At 38.1% G+C, this 19,578-nt stretch overlaps 1 protein-coding gene across 1 annotated transcript in view; it reads right to left on the reverse strand.

The window, feature by feature from the left end:
- Nucleotides 1–19,578, reverse strand: part of Gmds (GDP-mannose 4,6-dehydratase) — a 550,906-nt gene that overhangs the window by 83,108 nt on the left and 448,220 nt on the right. The window contains exon 9 of the mRNA XM_090356369.1: nucleotides 13,747–13,843. Coding sequence (XP_090212495.1) covers nucleotides 13,747–13,843 — 97 coding nt within the window. The remainder of the gene's footprint in view (nucleotides 1–13,746; nucleotides 13,844–19,578) is intronic.

The following is a 19,578-nucleotide window of genomic DNA, read 5'->3' on the forward strand; positions in this document are numbered from 1 at the left end:
ATATCTATGTTTATTCAAAACTGATCATTGGGAAAACATAAAACGATATAGAACTAAGTCACTGACATAAAACTGATAGGCTGAAAGAACCATAGATTCGTGGTGGTCACTCTCAATGGACAAATAAGTAACTCTGTTTTATGTTTTGCCAGATTAACCCAAATCACAGAGGGCAAGTGTTAGCCCTTTCATAAATATGTTAAATAAAACCACAACTAGAAACATTCCCTTAGCCACTGCTCTCCAGATGGCTGGACTGCCCTAGTTCTCCAGTGGCCTGCAATGTATGTTATCTTTTCACCTCCTTTCTGGAATCACTTGGTGGTTGCTCAGCACCACATGTGACAACCAGGCACAAGCCCTGGCTGCTCCTGGCACCCACCACCCGCCCACATTGGGATTGGGCTCAGGCTGTTTGTTCAACGTCTCCTCCCTATGGCTGCCTCCCACTACCCTCCTTGCCAGCTGAAAGGGGAGACAATTCATTGGCATGGGTGGCCACCCACCTTTAGGACAGTGGGAGGTGCTGATTCATGAAGTTAGCATTTCATCTCACAAGTAGAAAAACAATCTGGATCAATACATTCCCCTTTCCCCAATACATTCACATGTGCAACACATAAGCCGAAATGCGTAAAAGTAGGTTCTGCCTTATCTCAACTTGGCAGTATAAAGGCAGAAAAAAAAAAAAACCTCAAGAAAGACATAGCAACTCTTGTCTCTCCTTAGTTTCATCCATGAATTCATTAAAGTTAATTCTCCATATTCTCAATGCTAGTTACCAGTTTAGGCAGTCATACTTTGTCAGGCCATTTCTCTTCATGTGGGAAATATAACACTAAAGAAAACTATATTTCAGGACTCTGTTTTAGAAAGAATATACAAAGCCCATTCTAGGCAACTTGTCTAAATTTTTCACAAAAAGTGATATGCTTAGAGGGAGACAAAAAATATGACTAGAAAAATCTCTGTAAGCGGGCCGGGAGTTTGGCCTAGTGGTTAAAGTGCTTGCCTAGCATGCATGAAGACCCGGGTTCGATTCCTCGGTACCACATACATAGAAAAAAGCCGGAAGTGGTGCTGAGGCTCAAGTGGTAGAGCTCTAGCCTTGAGAAAGTCCAAGGATAGTGCTCAGGCCCTGAGCTCAAGCCCAGGACTGGCAAAAAAAAAAAAAAAAAGAAAAAGAAAAAAGAAAAATCTCTGTAAGCATGACACTTCAGAAATTTAAAAATATTGTTGTATCCATGATCATTTTACTTATCTTGCACACTGATATCTTTAATTTTGTGCTGGTATTAGGTCTTCAGCTGAAGTGTCTGGGTGCTTTTCCTTAGCTTTCTCACTCAAGGCTTGCATTCTACCACTTGAGTCACAGCTCCACTTTCAGGTATTTGCTGGTTAACTGGGGATAAGAGTCTCGTGGGCTTTTCTCTTGTGGCTTTAAACCATGATCCTCAGATCTCATACAAGGCATGAGCCACTAGTTTCTAGCATTATCTCCTCCCTCACATTTTATAAAAAGAGTAGAAAAACACTGAAAAACCTCTGTTAAAACGTAATAACATACTTTTAGGTTTCTGTAAACTTTAGCATAATAAACATACTAGTCATAATAGCCATTTGATAGTAGATATTTATTTCTTACCTTTTCATTCAGAAAGTTTTAGGGGAGGAATAGCCAAGGAACAGATGCAGTAGAAGAAGCTAAGATAAGTGTCTTTTTCAACAGGTGGTCTTGTGTTCCACAAACAGTCCCAGAGTGGTACAAGAGACTTAAGCAGCTTGGCAAGGAGACTTCTCTTACTCAAGGCTCAGATCTTGAAACCTTCATTTGGACCTTTTTCAGATAGAAGTAATCTACAATGCATTTTGCGTATATAATGTTATCAATATAGTAGCATCCCAAATATTCAAAGATATCAGGAGATGTGAATGCTTTTGGTGGTGCTCTGCTCTTATGTATCGAACGGTTAGCACTAGATGTGTTGTCACCATCACTAACTCTTATGAGGAATCCACTCTGATACACTTCAGTTTTCATGGGATGGTTGAGATAGATTACAATTGCAGGTGTGAAATATGAGAAATCAAAAGGTCACAGAAGATGAAGAAAAATGAAGATAATATCAGGAACAGGAGAGGCAATAGAGAACAGAAAATGAAAGAACTGTTGAAAATGGCTATATAGAGGTAAAGGGTTAGATAGATAGGTGTAAGCTGCAAAGGAGCTGTAATACTAGTTTTGTTCTAGAATCTTCTACAGAGAGAAAAACAATAATTATTTTTTATTTTGGCTGTTTAGGATTTAATTATAGTTCAGGACTGGGGGCATGGCTCAAGTGATAGAACAAGTGTGAAGCTATGAGTCCAAATCCTGGTACTTCCAAAAAACAACAGCAACAACAACAACAAAAAAGAATTTAATTTTAGTTTAACATTGGTATAAGTAATGTGGGTTATACCAGAGCTGTATGGAAAGTTTGAGAATGGTTCTTTGGTGATATGGACACATTTATGCACGTATCCTACACTACATGCCAGGTACTACCCAAGGCTATCACATGTCCTTATGGCCCTCGGGCTCCCAGGTGGAAATGACACATCACAATGACATGGAGCAAATGCTTCACAAGAAGTGACTGCTGACTTTGCCTGGGGGAACCAGAGCAGGTTTCAGCAAGAGCTGACATTTGTGTAGTGCCTCAGAACAAATTATTCCTTAATTTCTTCAGTGTGGCTGGTGAAAAAACAAGTATTGGTATGTTACAGTGGGAAAGACTAAAGCTCAGGAGCTTTAGGAAGACATACAGAAGTATGAAAAGTGGTAGGGATGGGATTGAAACTTACCTATTCTATAATGATAGTGCAAGCCAATAAGACATATTCACAGTGTCACTAGACTTTAAGCATTAGACTTTGAGAAAGGGAATATAGACTTGTCCATCATACAAAACTAAAACTGACTCAGAAATGACCACAAGTTATTAGTTTGCCTTACCAAAAACGACATTCTCTAATAATTTGTTTTAGATACTTTTTTCCTAAAAAATATTCTGAAACACTGAAAACAGCCTGAATTTTAAATACATTGTCTTTTTAATACTGCTAAGAAATATTTTCACATAGAATAAATACCATGTTCAACAAAATCTCTGAAAGGGAACATTTCATATAATCTGAGAAATGAGTCAAAACAATAAAAAGCATTTTTTGCTGGGTATTTTTGGAAAGGTTGTCAAGGCCTAATGTTTATGATATAAACATATCTCTCTTATACAAGCAAGATCCTCTTTGTTCTGTATCTGAATTACTAAAAAGACTGGGAGCTATTTTGTAATTTGTGTCAAACAGAAAACTGTATTAACTTACTAACTGATGTTCACAGGTATGTTGACACTCCAAATATAAAACATATCAGAAGTCACAGAGCAGCTGTCTAAAAATATGGGGGCGGTCTCAAAAAGAATGATTAGGTGGAGTTTAAGGAAGACATACGTTTGGATTTAAGAGTCATGGCAGCAAGCAAAGAGAACAAAAACAAAAAAGGAGGCCAAAATGAAGCACATAAGAAGGAAAAGATATGGGAAAAGAAGGTCTGTCCAATTGGGTATTTGCATGGAGGTTTGAATGTGATTATATCATATTTTCAACAAATGAGCAACTAATGTTCTCTTTCTGTTTTCTTCCTTGGAATGATCAATGCTATAGTGTTGCAATAAACAAGTGTGTTCACCATGGGTTCCAGTTAATGAATGTGATCAACACGAAACATTTAGTTCCCTGAACGTGGAATAGGAACACAGTAATGTCAACTCAGAAGATATTAGTCCAATTTAGAGTTTCAGCCTCCAGAAATGAAACATGCTAAGTATGAGTAGTTTTAGGCTGCTAGAGTTTATCTTATGCTTGTGATAATTTGTTACTGCTGAAATAGGAAACCAACATACAATTTAGACTGAAGTGAGTATCTACTTGTCACTGGAGGAACAAATGAAGAAGGTTGTTGCCAGACAAGTATTACAACAGATGAAGACTGCCTTTTGTGTGGTGGTTGTGCTGTTGAGTTTTCTGACATTCTAGAAAAAGCCATGCATCCTGAAGGATCTCAGCAGTTCTCATAATCCATAGGAACACAATATAGATGGAAGAGGGGTCAGTAATTCAACATGTCTCTACTTTTCACCACTATCCTTATTTCTACCAATGAATCAAAAGCTGGTAGTAGGGCCAGGAGTTTGGCCTAGCGGTAGAGTGCTTGCCTAGCATGCATGAAGACCCAGGTTCAATTCCTTGATACCACATACATAGAAAAAAAAAAAAGCCAGAAGTGGTGCTGAGGCTCAAATGATAGAGCTCTAGCCTTGAGAAAGTCCAAGGACAGTGCTCAGGCCCTGAGCTCAAGCCCAGGACTGGCAAAAAAAAAAAATGTGGCAGTAATAACTAGCCAATAATTATTTTTCCTGCATGAAGTTGTCTAGGTATAAACTAAAACAAATACTTAAGAAAAAATAAAATGTAGGAGTTGAAGAGTCCACAGTATCTTTCAGAAGGTATCTTTTGATAACTAATGATTTCACATCAGTAAATGATGATTAGGAGGGATAATTAATAATGAGGACAGTAATAAAAATGGTAATGTGCAGCATAAAATAACTTATACTTACACCAGTTCTTTCATCTTTCAGAATTCTAAACTGCTTTCCAACCTGACTTTTACACATATCCATTTGAAATTGGGTCTTTGGCTTGCCTCTGGAGCTTGGTTTCACCAGGGCTCAGTTGCAGTAACCACCTGCCAATTAATAAAACTCTTTGGGTTTTAGCCCTTAGAATCCTGCAGCAGCCTGAAGGCAGAGAATAATTATACAGGGTGGGGAGGCAAGTAACTCTGGGCCTATAGCTCTGGGATACAAAAGTGCTCAGTACCTGAATTTTGTAAATTCGTAAGCCACTTTTTCAAATGTGTTTCTCAGATTTAATTCTAAGTGATCAGATTGTCTGGGTCCCAAAATTTGGGGAACTCATCTCATGGCTTCAATTCTCATCTCTTATACATCTGGCCCTCATCCTGACCTCTTTCTTTTATGTTAGGCCTCTAGCTCAAATGCCTCTTTGGTATCATCACATGGATAGCCACAAGATACTGCAAGTGTAACAGAGCTCTCCAACCCTTCTCCTGATAACTCTCTTCCCGTCTCTAACTCCAGTCAGTCAGCCTCAGGACCTGGAGTTGCCTTCAGTTTTGGGATGCTGCTGTCCAATCTGATCCTCTTTACTATGCCTGCAATGTGCTGTTTGTTTGTTTTCCAAATTTCTCACCTCCATGGTTCTATGTCTATGAGACCCTCATTCTACCTCCCACCTCCGCTGGAGCTTCATAACTGCCTTTATTACTCACCTAGAAGAGAGCTGCTACCAGATATGACTTAGTTCAAGTTTTAGGGTATTAGAGACCAGTATTAACATTCAACGTACAAATTCAATAAACATTGCTTACTGTGCCAGTCTTAAGGCTTAAATGCAAGGCCTCAGCATTGTCCCTGAGCTTTTGTGCTCAAGGATAGCACTCTACCACTTGAGCCACAACTCCATTTCCAGCTTTTCCTCTTTTGGTAGGTGGGGGGTTGGAGAGTATGTTTAACTGGAGATAAATGACTCACAAACTTTCCTGTCTGTGGTGGACTTTGAACCAAGATCTCAACCTTCTCAGTAGCTAGTATTACTGGCATAAGCCACCAGCACTTGGATAGGAAACAAACCAGAAATCATAAGTTTTTGTTTGATTGTGGGACTGGAACTCTGTGTCTGGGTGCTCTCCCTGAGTTCTACAGCTCAAGGCTACCTACCTCCCTGCCCTTTGAGCCACATTGCCACTTCCCCACTTCCGGTTTTCTGGTGATTAATTGGAGGTAAGAGTCGCACAGACTTTAATGCCTGGGCTGGCTTTGAATCTGGATTCTTAGATCTCAGCCTCCTGAGTAGCTAAGATTATAGGCATGTCCCACCGTGCCTGGCAAGATATTTTATTTATTTGTTTATTTATTTTATTTTTTGTGAGTCATGGGGCTTGAACTCTGCCTGGGCTCTGTCCCTGAGCTCTTCAGCTCAAGGTTACTGCGCTACCCTTTAGCCAAGCCCCACTTCCATTTTCTAGAAGTTAATTGGAGATAAGTTTCAGGGTGTTTTGTGCCCGGGCTGACTTTGAACCTTGATCCTCAGATCTAAGCTTCCTGAGTACCTGGGATTACAGCTGTGAGCCACTGTGCCTGGCTATTTTTTTTTTTATATAGTAAATCAGAATGCTATTTTAAATATATATGGTAAATAAATCTAAAGGATTCCTATGATGAGTACTGGAACTTGAAATTTTTTTACTTGTACACCTAGTCATTTTTTTAGTCCAGATATTCTTATACAAATTTTTTATGACTTGGGACATATCTGATTTATTCAGGAATAAATCCTATTCTGGAACAAGAGATGAATTGAACAAGTGTTAAAACACAGGCCAAACATGTTGAAAACTCCTATCAAAGAATCAGATAAGAGCCACTGAGTCAGGGTGAGACTTTATTGGAATATAGTGTAAGCATATGTGGAGATACAACAATGTCATCTACCCTCATCTTTGTATAACTGTTTTAAAAGACAGGTACTAACAGCGTGAGATTCTCAGTGTGGGTCTATTACTTTGAAGGTTTGCATCAAAAGGGTTCAGATGGAGCCAAGTGCTGCTCGCTTACAGCTGTAATCCTAGCTACTTAGGAGGCTGAGGTCTGAGTAGACTCTTAACTATTCAAAAAAGTTGCAGCCATTATTCTCTCTAAAATCTGTCTGTAAATAGAGATTTGGATGAGTTATTTTATGGTAAATATGGCTTGATAGAATAGGATGAGCATTGTTGATTTGTAAAACAAAATCTTAAAAAACAGCAAACAGGAATTTACATTTCAGAATATTGGCTAGAATAGAAATAGGATGAAATAGGCAATTACACTGATGATGGATGGATCTCTCTCACAAGTAATGTAATACTTTGGGTGACACATATAGTTTGTACATAAATTGTTCCCCAGAAGTCTTACATGTTGAAAACTTGCTTGATCCCTTGTTTGTGGGTTCAAATTGTAAGAGGTGATCAGATTCTGAGGGATCTGACCTAGAAAATGGATTCATCATTAGTAAGATGGCATGATTAGAAGGTAGGGCCTAGTTAGGGATTGTCCTCGACTCTTTCTTGTGTGCCTGTCACTGCCTCCTGGCCACCATTAAGTGAGCAACTCTGCTCCACCATGCTGTCCCTTATGATTCTTTGTCTTCCCACAGGCCCTAAAACAATGGAGTAAGACAGCCATGCTCTGTAATCCCCGAAACCATAAACTCAAACAATTCTTCCCTCCCTTACACTGTTTGTGAGGTATTTTTTCAGAGCAATAAAAAGGATTACTTATACAGTGTATCAAAGCTAATTTAAGTAGAAGCTGATCTCAACTACTGATTGTTCTTCTGAAAAAGTGTAGCTGCAAACACTAAAACAATTTCTAAGAGGATAGAAAGACCTTGGAAATTATTGAAAGGTCAACATAATGATTGCAATTGAGGATAATCACTATTTGGATAGCTTTTGGGGAAAAAAGGTACAGATTTCATAGGAATTCCCTATTGGCATAAGTAATCGAAGTGCCTGTACTATTAGTTACCTATAGAATAATTATAGTATTAAATAAAAATATTTTAACATGGGGAAGATATATATATATATATATGTAGATGTTTATTTTAGCCTTTAATGATAGAATTAATATCACAAAAAACTAAACTAATTCAAACCTAATTATAAGCTCTCCAAGATAAGAAAAAAATGGGAAAAAGCAAAGAACACTCTGATAAATGATTTCTTTACATATGAAATGTTTTGAGACAGACAGCAGAGGGAATATTATATGCCCCTAGGGTTTTTGACAGGATCCTATAAAGTATGAAAGACACACAGTGGAATATTTGAGAATTATGTGAAAAGTCTGAAACATAAAGCTTCCTTGGTTAAGTTCATGGAAAGACAAAGGTGGAAAGGCCAATGTGATTAAGGAAGGATATAAAGACTAGTCTGCAGAGTCTAAGAGAGAGGCTTAAAATATATAAACACTGATTTAAACATACAGACTATAAAATACAAGTAGTGAGAAGTCCAGAAAATAATTACAAATGAGAAAGCATTAAAAAGACTTTCTTGACTGTATTTCACTATGGTTTGACGGTTGTGAAAGTAGAAGGTGGCAGAGTTTTAAATTTGTATGAAACTTTTCAGAATAAGCCATCAACTTTACTTTTCTTTTACTTCGCTCCTTCCTTCTTCTCTCTCTTCCTCTCTCTCCCTCTCTCCCTCCCTCCCTCTCTCTGTCTCTGTCTCTGTCTCTGTCTCTGTCTCTCTCTCATCAGTCCTGGGGCTTGAACTCAGGGCCTGGGCACTGTTCTTGGGCTTTCTCAAGGCTAATGTTCTAACATTTGGGCCACAGTACCACTTTTGGCTTTTTCTGTATACATGGTACAGAGGAACAAACCCTGGGCTGCATGCATGCTAAGCAAGCACTCTACCACTAGGCCACGCTTCTGGCCCCTCAACTTTTCTTTTTACCGGTCCTGTAGTGTTGAAGAGAAGCAGTGGCCCTCATCTGCTCTCTGTGGCTCCCTGCCACAGACAGAGTAGGGAACAGAGCAGGAGTTGACTGAGGACAAGAGCATTAGAGATCAGAAGGATCAGGACTGGAAAAGAAAAGCTACCAGAGGTGGAGCAGATGAAGGGATGCAAAGGAATCTGATTTCTAGCTTCTGAAGGGTAAGTGTGAAAAGTGAGAAAAAGGAACAGTTTCAGGACAAAAAGGCCAGCCTGAGTGCTTTTCAGATCCAAATATACAGGCAGGGCAGAGAGAAGCTCTAATTAGTATTTATACAAGTCTTCTGATGACAGGTCAGATTCCCAAGGTCTGGAAAATGTTACATATCGTCATTCTAAACAGGGCTATGCGATAGACAGCAGTTATAGTCCATTTAACTTAACATCATTTATAGAAAAATATTATGAAAAGTTTGGGGGGGCATAGGTGGGACAACTCAGCAAGCATCTGGTAATCTGATTAGAAACAGGCCACATGTTCTCACTAGAGGAAGGCATTGTTTTAACTAGTTTGTTAAACTTCTTTGAAGTCCTTGCTTTCCTAGTTCTAGATTTTAACCTGTGACTTCTTGCTAATATCTATATAAAGCTAGGAATACAGATATTTAAGAAAATGAAACAAATATAATCATTAATGAGAGTAGCAGAAATATAAAAGAAATGAATGTTGAAAATAAGGGAAAATAACTGCACTTGAAGAGTTTAAGCAATTTTAATTAATTTTATAAAAGATACTTTATTTTTGTTCTGTGACCATATCATCCCTCATCTCATTCCTTAAAATTCTCTGAACCAAACATGGGGAGGGGAGAAGTTTCTGTTTGTTTCATTGAAAAGGAAACACTTGTCTTTTTCCTTTTGTTTCTTAGTGGATTTGTCATCTGATGTGGCTAAAACCTTGGTGAAAGAGGATGAATACTTCATTAACCCCCCCTTCCTTGTGACTTTTCCAACTTTAAAATACTCAAAGAAAAAGAAGACATCTTTATGATCTTTATAGTAAATTGCAAATTTCTATATCACCAAACAGCTACTGAAGATTCAGAATGAGATTCTAAAAGGATGAAATAAAACAATCACAAAAATTTAAAATTTAAGTACATATAATATTTGCTAATGCCTTGATACCACCTCTTCCTTCTCCTCCTCCTCCTCCTCCTCCTCCTCCCCCCCTTCTTCTTCTTCTTCTTCTTCTTCTTCTTCTTCTTCTTCTTCTTCTTCTTCTTCTTCTTCTTCTTCTTCTTCTTCTTCTCTTCTTCTGTCAGTTATGGGGCTTGAACTCAGGGCCTTGGCACATTCCTTGAGCCTCTTTGTGCTCAAGGCTAGTGCTCTCTAACTTGAACCACAGCCTTTTCTGAGTGGCTGCATAGTTTGGCTTGGAAACTCAATCCTTAGACCTCAGCCCCCTGAGTAGCTAGGACTCCAGTCCTGAGTCACTGATTCGGGACTGCCATGCTATCTTCTTTTGACTGGTTCATCCACACACATTGATTATATCATTCTACTTTCCTAAAGGTTCTGAATTCCAGGAACTGATGTTACTTCTACATCTATCATTTCTCTGATCAGGGTGGGAGCCTCATCTGTCTTGTATTATGTTCCTAGGGTCTAGAACAGTATTTGATACATATTTAATGAGTGAATAAATAAGTGATAAAAGCAACAGTACTGGATATTTGTCAGATTCTATATCACTGACTTTTAATTCTCTAGGAGTCCCTTGAAAGAAACTCTATATTTGGCCATATTTTTTAATAATAAGGAAAAAATCATTGAGAAGTAACTTGATTAAGGCCACACAGCTAGTCATGAACAGGTTTTGAACTTAGGCTGTTTGGCCCAATGGTCAATATTTAAGCACAGAATTAGTGCCTATGTACTGTACAACAAATCTATACATTAACATATGTATGTATATAAAATGTGCAGAAAGCAGGGATTCTTTATTCTATGTTGTTTTGCTTTATAAGGCTTAAGATAGAGTGCATGCTATGCAACAGCTCTAACACTGAGCTATATTCAAGCTCAAGGAAGGAATCTTAAGTGGCAAAGAAATCAAGCATTCGTCATTACTAAATACTAGAATTCATGGGCAATAAGAAATAAAGGTTTAAATCCCAGATCAAGCTTTCTGTATTAGCAAAACTCCTGAAAAATCCAAAGGAAACCCATAGGCTCTGAGGCAGAACATAAAAAAAAAAAAAAGTTCCATTCAGCAATAATTGCATGCTAGAGTCCTTAAAAATAATTTTAAAAACTTCCAAATTTTTATGTTGGCAGAGAAGCAAGATTTAAGATATTTTGTGGTGGCTAAATCATGAAAGACAATAATTATCCTCACAAGAGGAACTATGTTCTATATTGAAGGCGTTTTCTAGTTAGTAATTGCATTCACTGACAAAGGGTCTTATGACCAGGGAATGGCTCAAGAAAAACAAACACAAAACTCTACTTTTTGTCAGTTTTGCTTGCTTTAGGGTATTAATGCTCTGAGACCTCATATGTATGACCTCATCAGTTTTTGTGTTTCACCGTCACTATGTTTTTATTTGTTTGAATTTTGTTTTTAATCCTTCATTCTTCAATCATTTCACGGCAAGAAGATCTAGCTTATGTACTCTATGCCTGACACCTCCTTATGCTACAGATGGAACTCAGGATCTTGTAGATGTTAGGCAAATGCTTACTGACCTATATATACCCCCAGCCCTAGCTTGTGCTTCTGGAATTAGGTGCCTTAAGTTAAGGCAAAGCTGATCAGAAGAAGCTTTCATAGAACCTCAAGAAGAATGAAAACGTGGCATGCACAGGATAGACTAAGATGCTTAGCAGGGTAGGATAAGATTTAGAAGTAGCAGAATCCTTTTCCCTTCAAGTAAGTACTGACTAGCTTCACAGGAGCTCACAACTCTGTACTGTTCCTTACAGCTGCAAGGCCCCAAGTCCTGGGAAAAGCTTATTTACAATGTAGTAGGTTCTGTCACCTTTCAACTGGAAGAATATTGTTACCCTTCAGGCAATTCCACAGAAGGCCATCATGTCATGCTGATCGAAGTTTCAGGGATGCTTTTTCTCAGGAATGGGGTTAAAAGTTTAGTTTTACTATACAAGAAAAGCATGCTCATGGCCTACTAGGTTGAAGTGTGGTAAATAAAATTAATGCAGCCTAAAGGCTTAGAAAGATGAAGAGCAGTGTAAAAACCTCACATTAGGCAGTAAAGGGAATCTCAGAGGAAAGCAGATGAGGTGAAAATAAAACAGGCATATGAAACCAGACACCAATCTTAAGTTCCAACAATGCTGGTGTCAACAGAGTTGCAGAACAGGTATGGTGATAGCATTTGAATGGACAAAAGGAACTGGATGACAGGAAAGGGGGTTGATAGGGATTCAAGAACAGTCTTGTTAGTCTTAGGGTCCTTTTCCTGTTCAGCAATTCTTTTGTTCTGGGTCCTTATCAATCCAACACCTTGCCTAAGTCAGAATGACAGACAGTCCATTCTTAATGACTTCCTAGCTTTTGAAACTATTTTGATGTCAGAGAAAGAGTACATTGAAGCTGCTGTAAGAACTTGGGTTTTTGTTAGCTTGGTAAAGTTTCTACAATACTCTGACCATTTTTGTTTGTGAGCAAAGAAACAACTTTGTCCCTCTATGTGATCTGCTCAGTGTTCCAAAAGAATGATGACTTTGCCACACCCTATTGGTCCAGAGGAATGAATGGCAGCTGCTAGGGCTCCAGACATGGTCAGTGCTGTGTCAGCAGCAGCTTGGCTCACATCCTCCACACACACACCCCTGCCCCCCAGACAACACATCCTCTCCTTGAAACACACCCACTCAACATTAACACCAAGAACAATTGCTCCCTGTGTCAAGGCCCAGCCCCACCTTGGATCAGGACAATACAGGGCTACATAACTCTACTCTTAAGCACTGCTTACTTCCTTTGCTTTTGATTTCCTCTGGGGACTAGCTCACCAAGAACAGCTTTTTTCATTTTTCATTTGGAACAACACATTTTAAATGATAGTTAATGAGGACGTATTCACTTTCTAGGTCCTTTTTTTCAGATTCCTTAATCTCTGTAAAGTTGTATAACATATAGGAATTTGGTTCAAAATACAGAGAAAATGGGCAGAAATGTTTCTACTTCAAAGAGGGCTTTTGAGTGGCCCTGAGTGATGAGGATTGGGCAACAATCACATATATCTATTTTTTACTTTGAAGACATTGCTTTCTGTTTTCTTTACATATTTATATTAGATTTGAGCTCTTGAATTTTGTGAGTATACATCATATTAAAGCAATAGTACTAAGCAACATACATTTTTATAAATTTAGAAAAGGAAGATGCTACATTCTAACAATATATATTGTCAATACTAACAATTTACATTATTTCTCAATTCATAACCTCCATCATTTAGAAATTTATTTACTCATCTACCAGTCAGTACCTAACCTTGTTATAGTCTTTTTTATTTTTTAAGTCTATCCTCAAGAAATCAGTTTGGTAAAAAAGACAGACATGAAAGGCCTTGTATTAGAATTATGTATATTGCATAAAATATGGATAAAAAAGAAAAGTTTCAGTGGTATATGAACCATAAAAGTAGTACCTAAGGTCTTAACATATGTATGAGAGACCATTTGTGGGCATACCATGTATGGGTGCATGCCCGTGCACACACACACACACACACACACACACACAGAATCCCAGAGACCTGGCAGGTCCAAGGGAAGGAAAGCTTTGTGGGTCAAAAACATGTAGGTATCATCAATCAGCCCTCAGAGTATACTGAAATGAGATTTGCTCAGGCTGAGTCCATTTCTGAAATCACCTATTTCCTTGGATGTGTTTTACTTTTGTTTTCTTTATAGTGCAATGGATTTGTGGTAAGGATAGTATCTCAAATTTAATTCATTGTTCTGGTTTGGGAACTGCTTGCTGAAGGATGTCAGAAAGGCCAAAAGTGAGCTTTGAAGGTTGGCAGCAAGCATTCCATGAGAACATTTTCCCAGCCAGCCAAATGTGGCCATGCCCTGGGTGGTGACAGAGTCCTTACCACTTCAGTTGGTCGGTAGTATTTGAGATCCACAGTCACGTGAACTTTGCCGGTCTCTTTACATCTGCCCACTTCATTTTCATTCTTTCCTTCCCACCTGCAAAGAAGATAAACACTTAATCAACTCCTAATTGCTTGGGAGCATTTGGCTCTGCTTCAGTCCGCAGGAGGCTCCCTGCCTTCTCCCTGCAGGAGGGGCTAAGTCATTCTCTGCAGGAGCACAGACCAGCATGCAGCCTTATTATTAGATCAACAGTGGCTTTCAAAGCCTTTCTAGATCTTTTGTGAAAGATTAGAAGTTCTTCTTTCTTTCCAAAGAAATCATGATGAATTCAGAAGTGACACTTTAGAAATAAACAGATAGGACCAAAAAAAAGGATTTTGTAACTTTCGGTGATTTCAATTGTACTTTTTAAGAATGCTGTTGATAAAATCAATTATAATTAATGTTTTTATCCTGATTCTTTTAATTTTTTTTTTGTCAGTAATGGGACTTGAACTCTGGACTTGGGCATTGTCCCTGAGCTTTTCAGCTCAAGGTTACCAGCCTGCTCCTTGAGCCACAGCACCACTTCCAGTTTTCTGGTGGCTAACTGGAGATTCTAAGAGTCTCATGGACTTTAGTGTGTGGGCTGGCTTTGAACCAGAGATCTCAGCCTCCTGAGTAGCTATGATCACAGGCATTCACCACCTTGCCAGGCTTCCTTTGTTTACTTTTGTTCTTTTATAACTATTACTAAAGAGCATCCCATTTGGGGATGTGTTCTTTACCTCACTAGCCACTCAGTTCATCATACAAGTGCCACTGTAGTAGATTCTATTAATACATCTTAGATGATTATACCTTCCACAAATGTCCAACTAGTTGTTCACTTCCTGCAAAAGGAGGAAGACATGAGTATATCTCTACCATACTCCTCTGACTTGGCTGGAATGTAGTTTGAACTGGAGTTTTATTCCCTAATCTCTTCAAGGTTGAAAACAACAAGAAGGCTTGAAACAAGGATACTGGATCTAACTGCACCATCTTGGTCACGTGGTGGATGATAGAGAATTAGGTTTAACTGGTGCCACCTTGTCTTCCTGAAAGCAGAAAGTCAAGTCCCACCCCACAGGTGATAGGTGTGTCTGAATTCCTAGAAACATGGGTGGGGAGTTAGATAACAGATTACTGGACCCTCAGTCCTTTGCTGCTCAGGCTCCAGGATGCCATGCCTCATGTCTCCTAGCTCTTATCTAGTCACCATGGAATCCCACTTCAGCTCTCCGTTGGAGAGCTGTGGTATTGTTTTTCTGCTCTTTCTTTTCTCTCCTGCTCTCATGGCTCAGTTTTCTAACAGTGTTGAGTATATTTGAGGGGTTCAGGTCTTTGGGACTAGTTCACTCACAGTTGCAGGCTTTCTAATAAAGACTCCCAATTCGACCTCTCAAAGTGTGGCTTCTCTGTTTCTCATGAATGAGTTCCCATACAACTTAAATTTCAAGAGCAGTTCCTCAAGGAAATAACTTATACCTATCCACTTTATGCTGTAATTTTTTATAAATGAATCTCATGGAGACAAGTGTATACTATAAACCCATAAGTGGAAGAAAGAGTATTAGCTTAGTAAGTTCCTTCACTATTTGAGTTCTAGGTGCTGCTGAGAGTGAGCATTAAATATTGAAGTAGGTTAGATTTTTAAAATAGACTGAATTTTGGAGATATAAACTAATTAACAAACTAATTTCAGATCAATCATCTGGATATTCTGTTAAATCACTTCTTGGTAGCAGAGGAGAAATATTTCACTGTTGGAATACGAGTTTATTAGTGTGCTTGCTTTGCCATTGGATTTAAAATATGAAAAATATACCATAAGAAATAATTGTAACATAGTATGTTGCACAATATAAGCTGGTCATTTCCTCATAATTATATGTTTATTAATTCAAAAGGAGGTGTTTGATAATCTACTTATTTGGTTTAACTTCTTTCTCAATGTTGAGTAAATCAGTTTGAGAAGTTAATGTAGGGCTAAGTATTTCAATGCAAGAGGATCAAAGATAAATGTTTGGAAAACTTGCCTGGATTAAATAAAGGAAATGCTTTGAAATGAGATAACCTAAAGTAATGATGCCCCTTCACATTATCTTTTTTGGCTAAAATCCATTCTTCTTTAATATTCATGAAAAGGGAGGATAACTGGTTAAAACCTGATTACTTTTTTTTAATTATCTAATTTTAAACTTGACTGGTTAAATGTGATCTTTTTGTTGGCTACACTTTCAGTAAATGAAAAGATATTTATATTTCATATGCATATTTAAACTTCATTTGTGTCTGTATTTTATCCTTCCCCAAGATACACAGTCTAATAAATAACTTTATGAGAGCCTCTGCAAGGAAGCCAAAGGGTTAACCGAAACAAAATTCAATTCTGCTCTTTTTTTTTTCCATTTGGAGCTAAATACTACTCAATACAGGTAATGCTATTTATGTACACACATCGATTCTATGTCCTCAGATGTAATCAACTTGAGATTTGGTCATTGAAATATAAAAGTCAATTTAACACCCCCCACCCCACCCCCACCTACACCATCGTATTCAAGGTCATAAAGCCTTGGTAGAGATTTTCCATGTGGGTCGACAAAAATAACACCAGCTGGTAGGGGAGAGGAGAGTTTTTAGAACATCAGTTCTCAAACCTGTTTATATGAAAGCCGGATAGTAAACATTTTGTGTAAAAGCTCATATACAATCTGTATAAGCTGTTCTTTTCTCTGCTTCTTTTGCTCCTCCATCCCCATTTTCTTTATTACCTTTTATTGTTATACAAATACCCTTTAAAACAAATAAAAGTCATCTTTATCTCCAGGATAATAAAATTCAGGTCTGACCTGGGCTTTGACCTGTAGGTCAAAGTTGGCTTCTTTAGCTGATCAGGGAAAGGGCATAGCCTCACTACTGGTGAAGGGAATTTTGGAGTCTATCATTGATTTTCTTTGGTTGCTTTGTTAGGAACAAAACATTGGGCATTTGTAATATTTGTTCAAATGGATGGACATTCTCCATTTCAGTATTTTATTAAATATAATTTGGACCAGGTCCAAGTGCTTCAAAATTGTAATCCTATCTACTCAAAAGGCTTAAAAGCTGAGGACTATGGTTCAAAGCCAGTCCAGGCTGTGAAACTCTTGTCTCCAATTAACTACCCAAAAGCTGGAAGTGAAGCTGTGGCTCAGTTGTTAGAGCTCTATGTAGCCTTGAGTAAAAAAAGCTATGGGACAGTTCCCAGGCTCTGTGCTCAAGTCCAAGTAGCAGCACAACAAAGAAACGAACAAAAGCAACTTAGACTTAGGTTTACTTACTCTGGCATCTTCAGGTCCAAGCTACCAGCAAGCCTTTCTTATTGCTGTCTGAACACTGTTTGCTGGGCTTCCCTCTTGCAAAAGCTTGAGTATAGTAAAATAACTAATAAGCATGGTATTGACCTCTACAATTGATACAGTTCCACTGAAGAATCAAATGGAACCAGAAAATGGTTCAAAGCAGAACCAAATTGGCAAAACCTCTTTCTAGTTCATAACAAGTCTGCACTAGGGCAGTAAGCACAAGTTTTGGCCAAGAGCCAAAAAAAATCCAGTTACAACAATACATGAAACAAGTAAAAGGTAACAGCTAACTTGTCCAAGCTAGTGAAATGACCATGGTTTGACAAGGAATAGAAAGAAAACCCAACTAATTATAACCTACTTATTTAAATTAGTAATTCACAAATAAGATTCTTTTGTAATGTATTCATTTAAAATAAATTGTTAGCTCTTAACAAGTATTAACAAATATGAAATAGCAACAGGAAGCACTGAAGAATAAGAAAATCAGAACTACTATCTACTCAACTAGAAGTCCCTTTAAGGGACAGCAAAGCTGAAACTGGCTAAATCAAGTTTGGAACTATTTTATGTGTGCAGGAAGGCAGACAGTGTCTGAAACATCCCCAAAGTACTTGGTTATCTGTTTGTTTTTTATTTTCTCAACTTCAAAATGCAGTGAAAGTTCATCTAAGTGTCCAGCACTTTTTGATCAGTCACCTTTCATCATCCTCCCTCATCTTGTCTGTTCCCTCTCTACAGACTCATTTGACATTTTCCTTTTCCTTTTCTGCACAATGTACCTTGACTATCCTGGCTGTATTTATTCTGTTCCCTTTTTCATCCATCTACCCTCTCCTAATAACCCCCCTTTACAATCTCATCTCAGCTTACTGATAGTAAACTGTTAATTGCTCAAAAAGTTTACTCCACAGAGTTTCACTCCTGCTTATACTCTACTTTAGTCTACCACATCATGTATATAAGTATATGCCTCTATGTATTTACATAAGAGTTTGTTTTTTGGGTCTAAGATACACATATGATAGAAAACATGCATCTTTTGTCTTTCTGAGTCTGGCTTACTTCACTCATCTGAAAAGGGCCAAATAAGAAAAATATATATAGGGGCTAGGAGTTTAGCCTGGTGGTAGAGTGCTTGCCTAACATGCATGAAGACTCAGGTTTGATTCCTCAGTACCACATATATAGAAAAAAAGCCAGAAGTGGTGCTGTGGCTTAAGTGGTAGAGCTGTAGCCTCGAGAAAAACCCAAGGACAATGCTCAGGCCCTAAGTCTAAGCCCAGGACTAGCAAAAAAAAAAAAAAAAAAAAAAAAGGAAGAAAAGAAAAATACATAAGGAGCTCAAAAACGAAAAACCCAAAGAACTAATAATCCAATTAATAAGTAGAAAATGGAGCTAAAAAGACACTTCTCAGAGGAAGAGTGCACATATATGGCCAACAAGTATATAAAGAAATACTAAACATCTCTGGCCATCAAGGAAATATAACTAAAACAACACTGAGGTTCCATTTCATTCTTTACTGACCATCATCAAGTATATAAACAGTAACACATGCTGGTGAGGATGTGGAGGAAAGGAGTACTCAAATACACTGTTGGTGAGGTTGAAACTAGTACAACTATGAGGATTCCTTAAAATTTGGAGTTACCTTATAATTCAATGATACCATTTCTTGGGCATTTATCTGAGAGATAGAATGTGAGAATACAGCAAAAGATACCTGTATAACCACGCTCACTGCAACCAAGTCCACAACAGCCAAGTTATGGAAATAACTCAGATGCCTTATGGAGGATGAATGAGTTAAAAATTATCTTTAGGGAAAATGAGGTTTTAGGTAGCTATCAGAAAGGAAAAAATTATATCATTTTCAGGGAAATGGATAGATTTGGAAATAATTCATTTTCAAGAAAGGTTGTTTTGTGAGATGTGCGTATGGAAGATGGCTACAGAGGCTCTAGTGTGGTAAATAGTAAATGACACAAAGCAGGATACAGACAGATGCTTGCATACTTTTGAGGTCCCTCTCAAAAGCAGAATGAATCTACAAGAGCTTAAGGAGCAAGAAAGAGACAAGAGAACCCAAATTCTTGAAGTGGCAGGCAGATGATGGCATGTCCCGGTAATTAGCAGAAGCTAAGAACAAACCCAATTTACACTTTCAGAAACCCCCACAAACTCTGGAACAGGCTGAAGCCTCTGTCCCATCCTATTACTCATCACTGGTAACGGCCACATCTCACCTGAGGAAAAGGATCACTGGACTAAAATTCATAGCTCTAGTAAAGAACAGGTTGAGATGATGAGGTGTTGGGAGACTGAGTGTATGCATGCTGGAGGCTGTTAGACCCCACTCAGCTCCATTGATCAACAAGCAGCAGTTTGGATTATTTCTCTTTTTCTTTTATTTTTTCTGTATAAAAACTGGTAATTACAAAAATGTTAAGAAT

Source organism: Megascapheus bottae, chromosome 22 (genome assembly GCF_031878675.1).
Source record: "Megascapheus bottae isolate mThoBot1 chromosome 22, mThoBot2.hap1, whole genome shotgun sequence".
In the NCBI taxonomy this organism is placed as follows: Eukaryota; Metazoa; Chordata; class Mammalia; order Rodentia; family Geomyidae; genus Megascapheus; species Megascapheus bottae.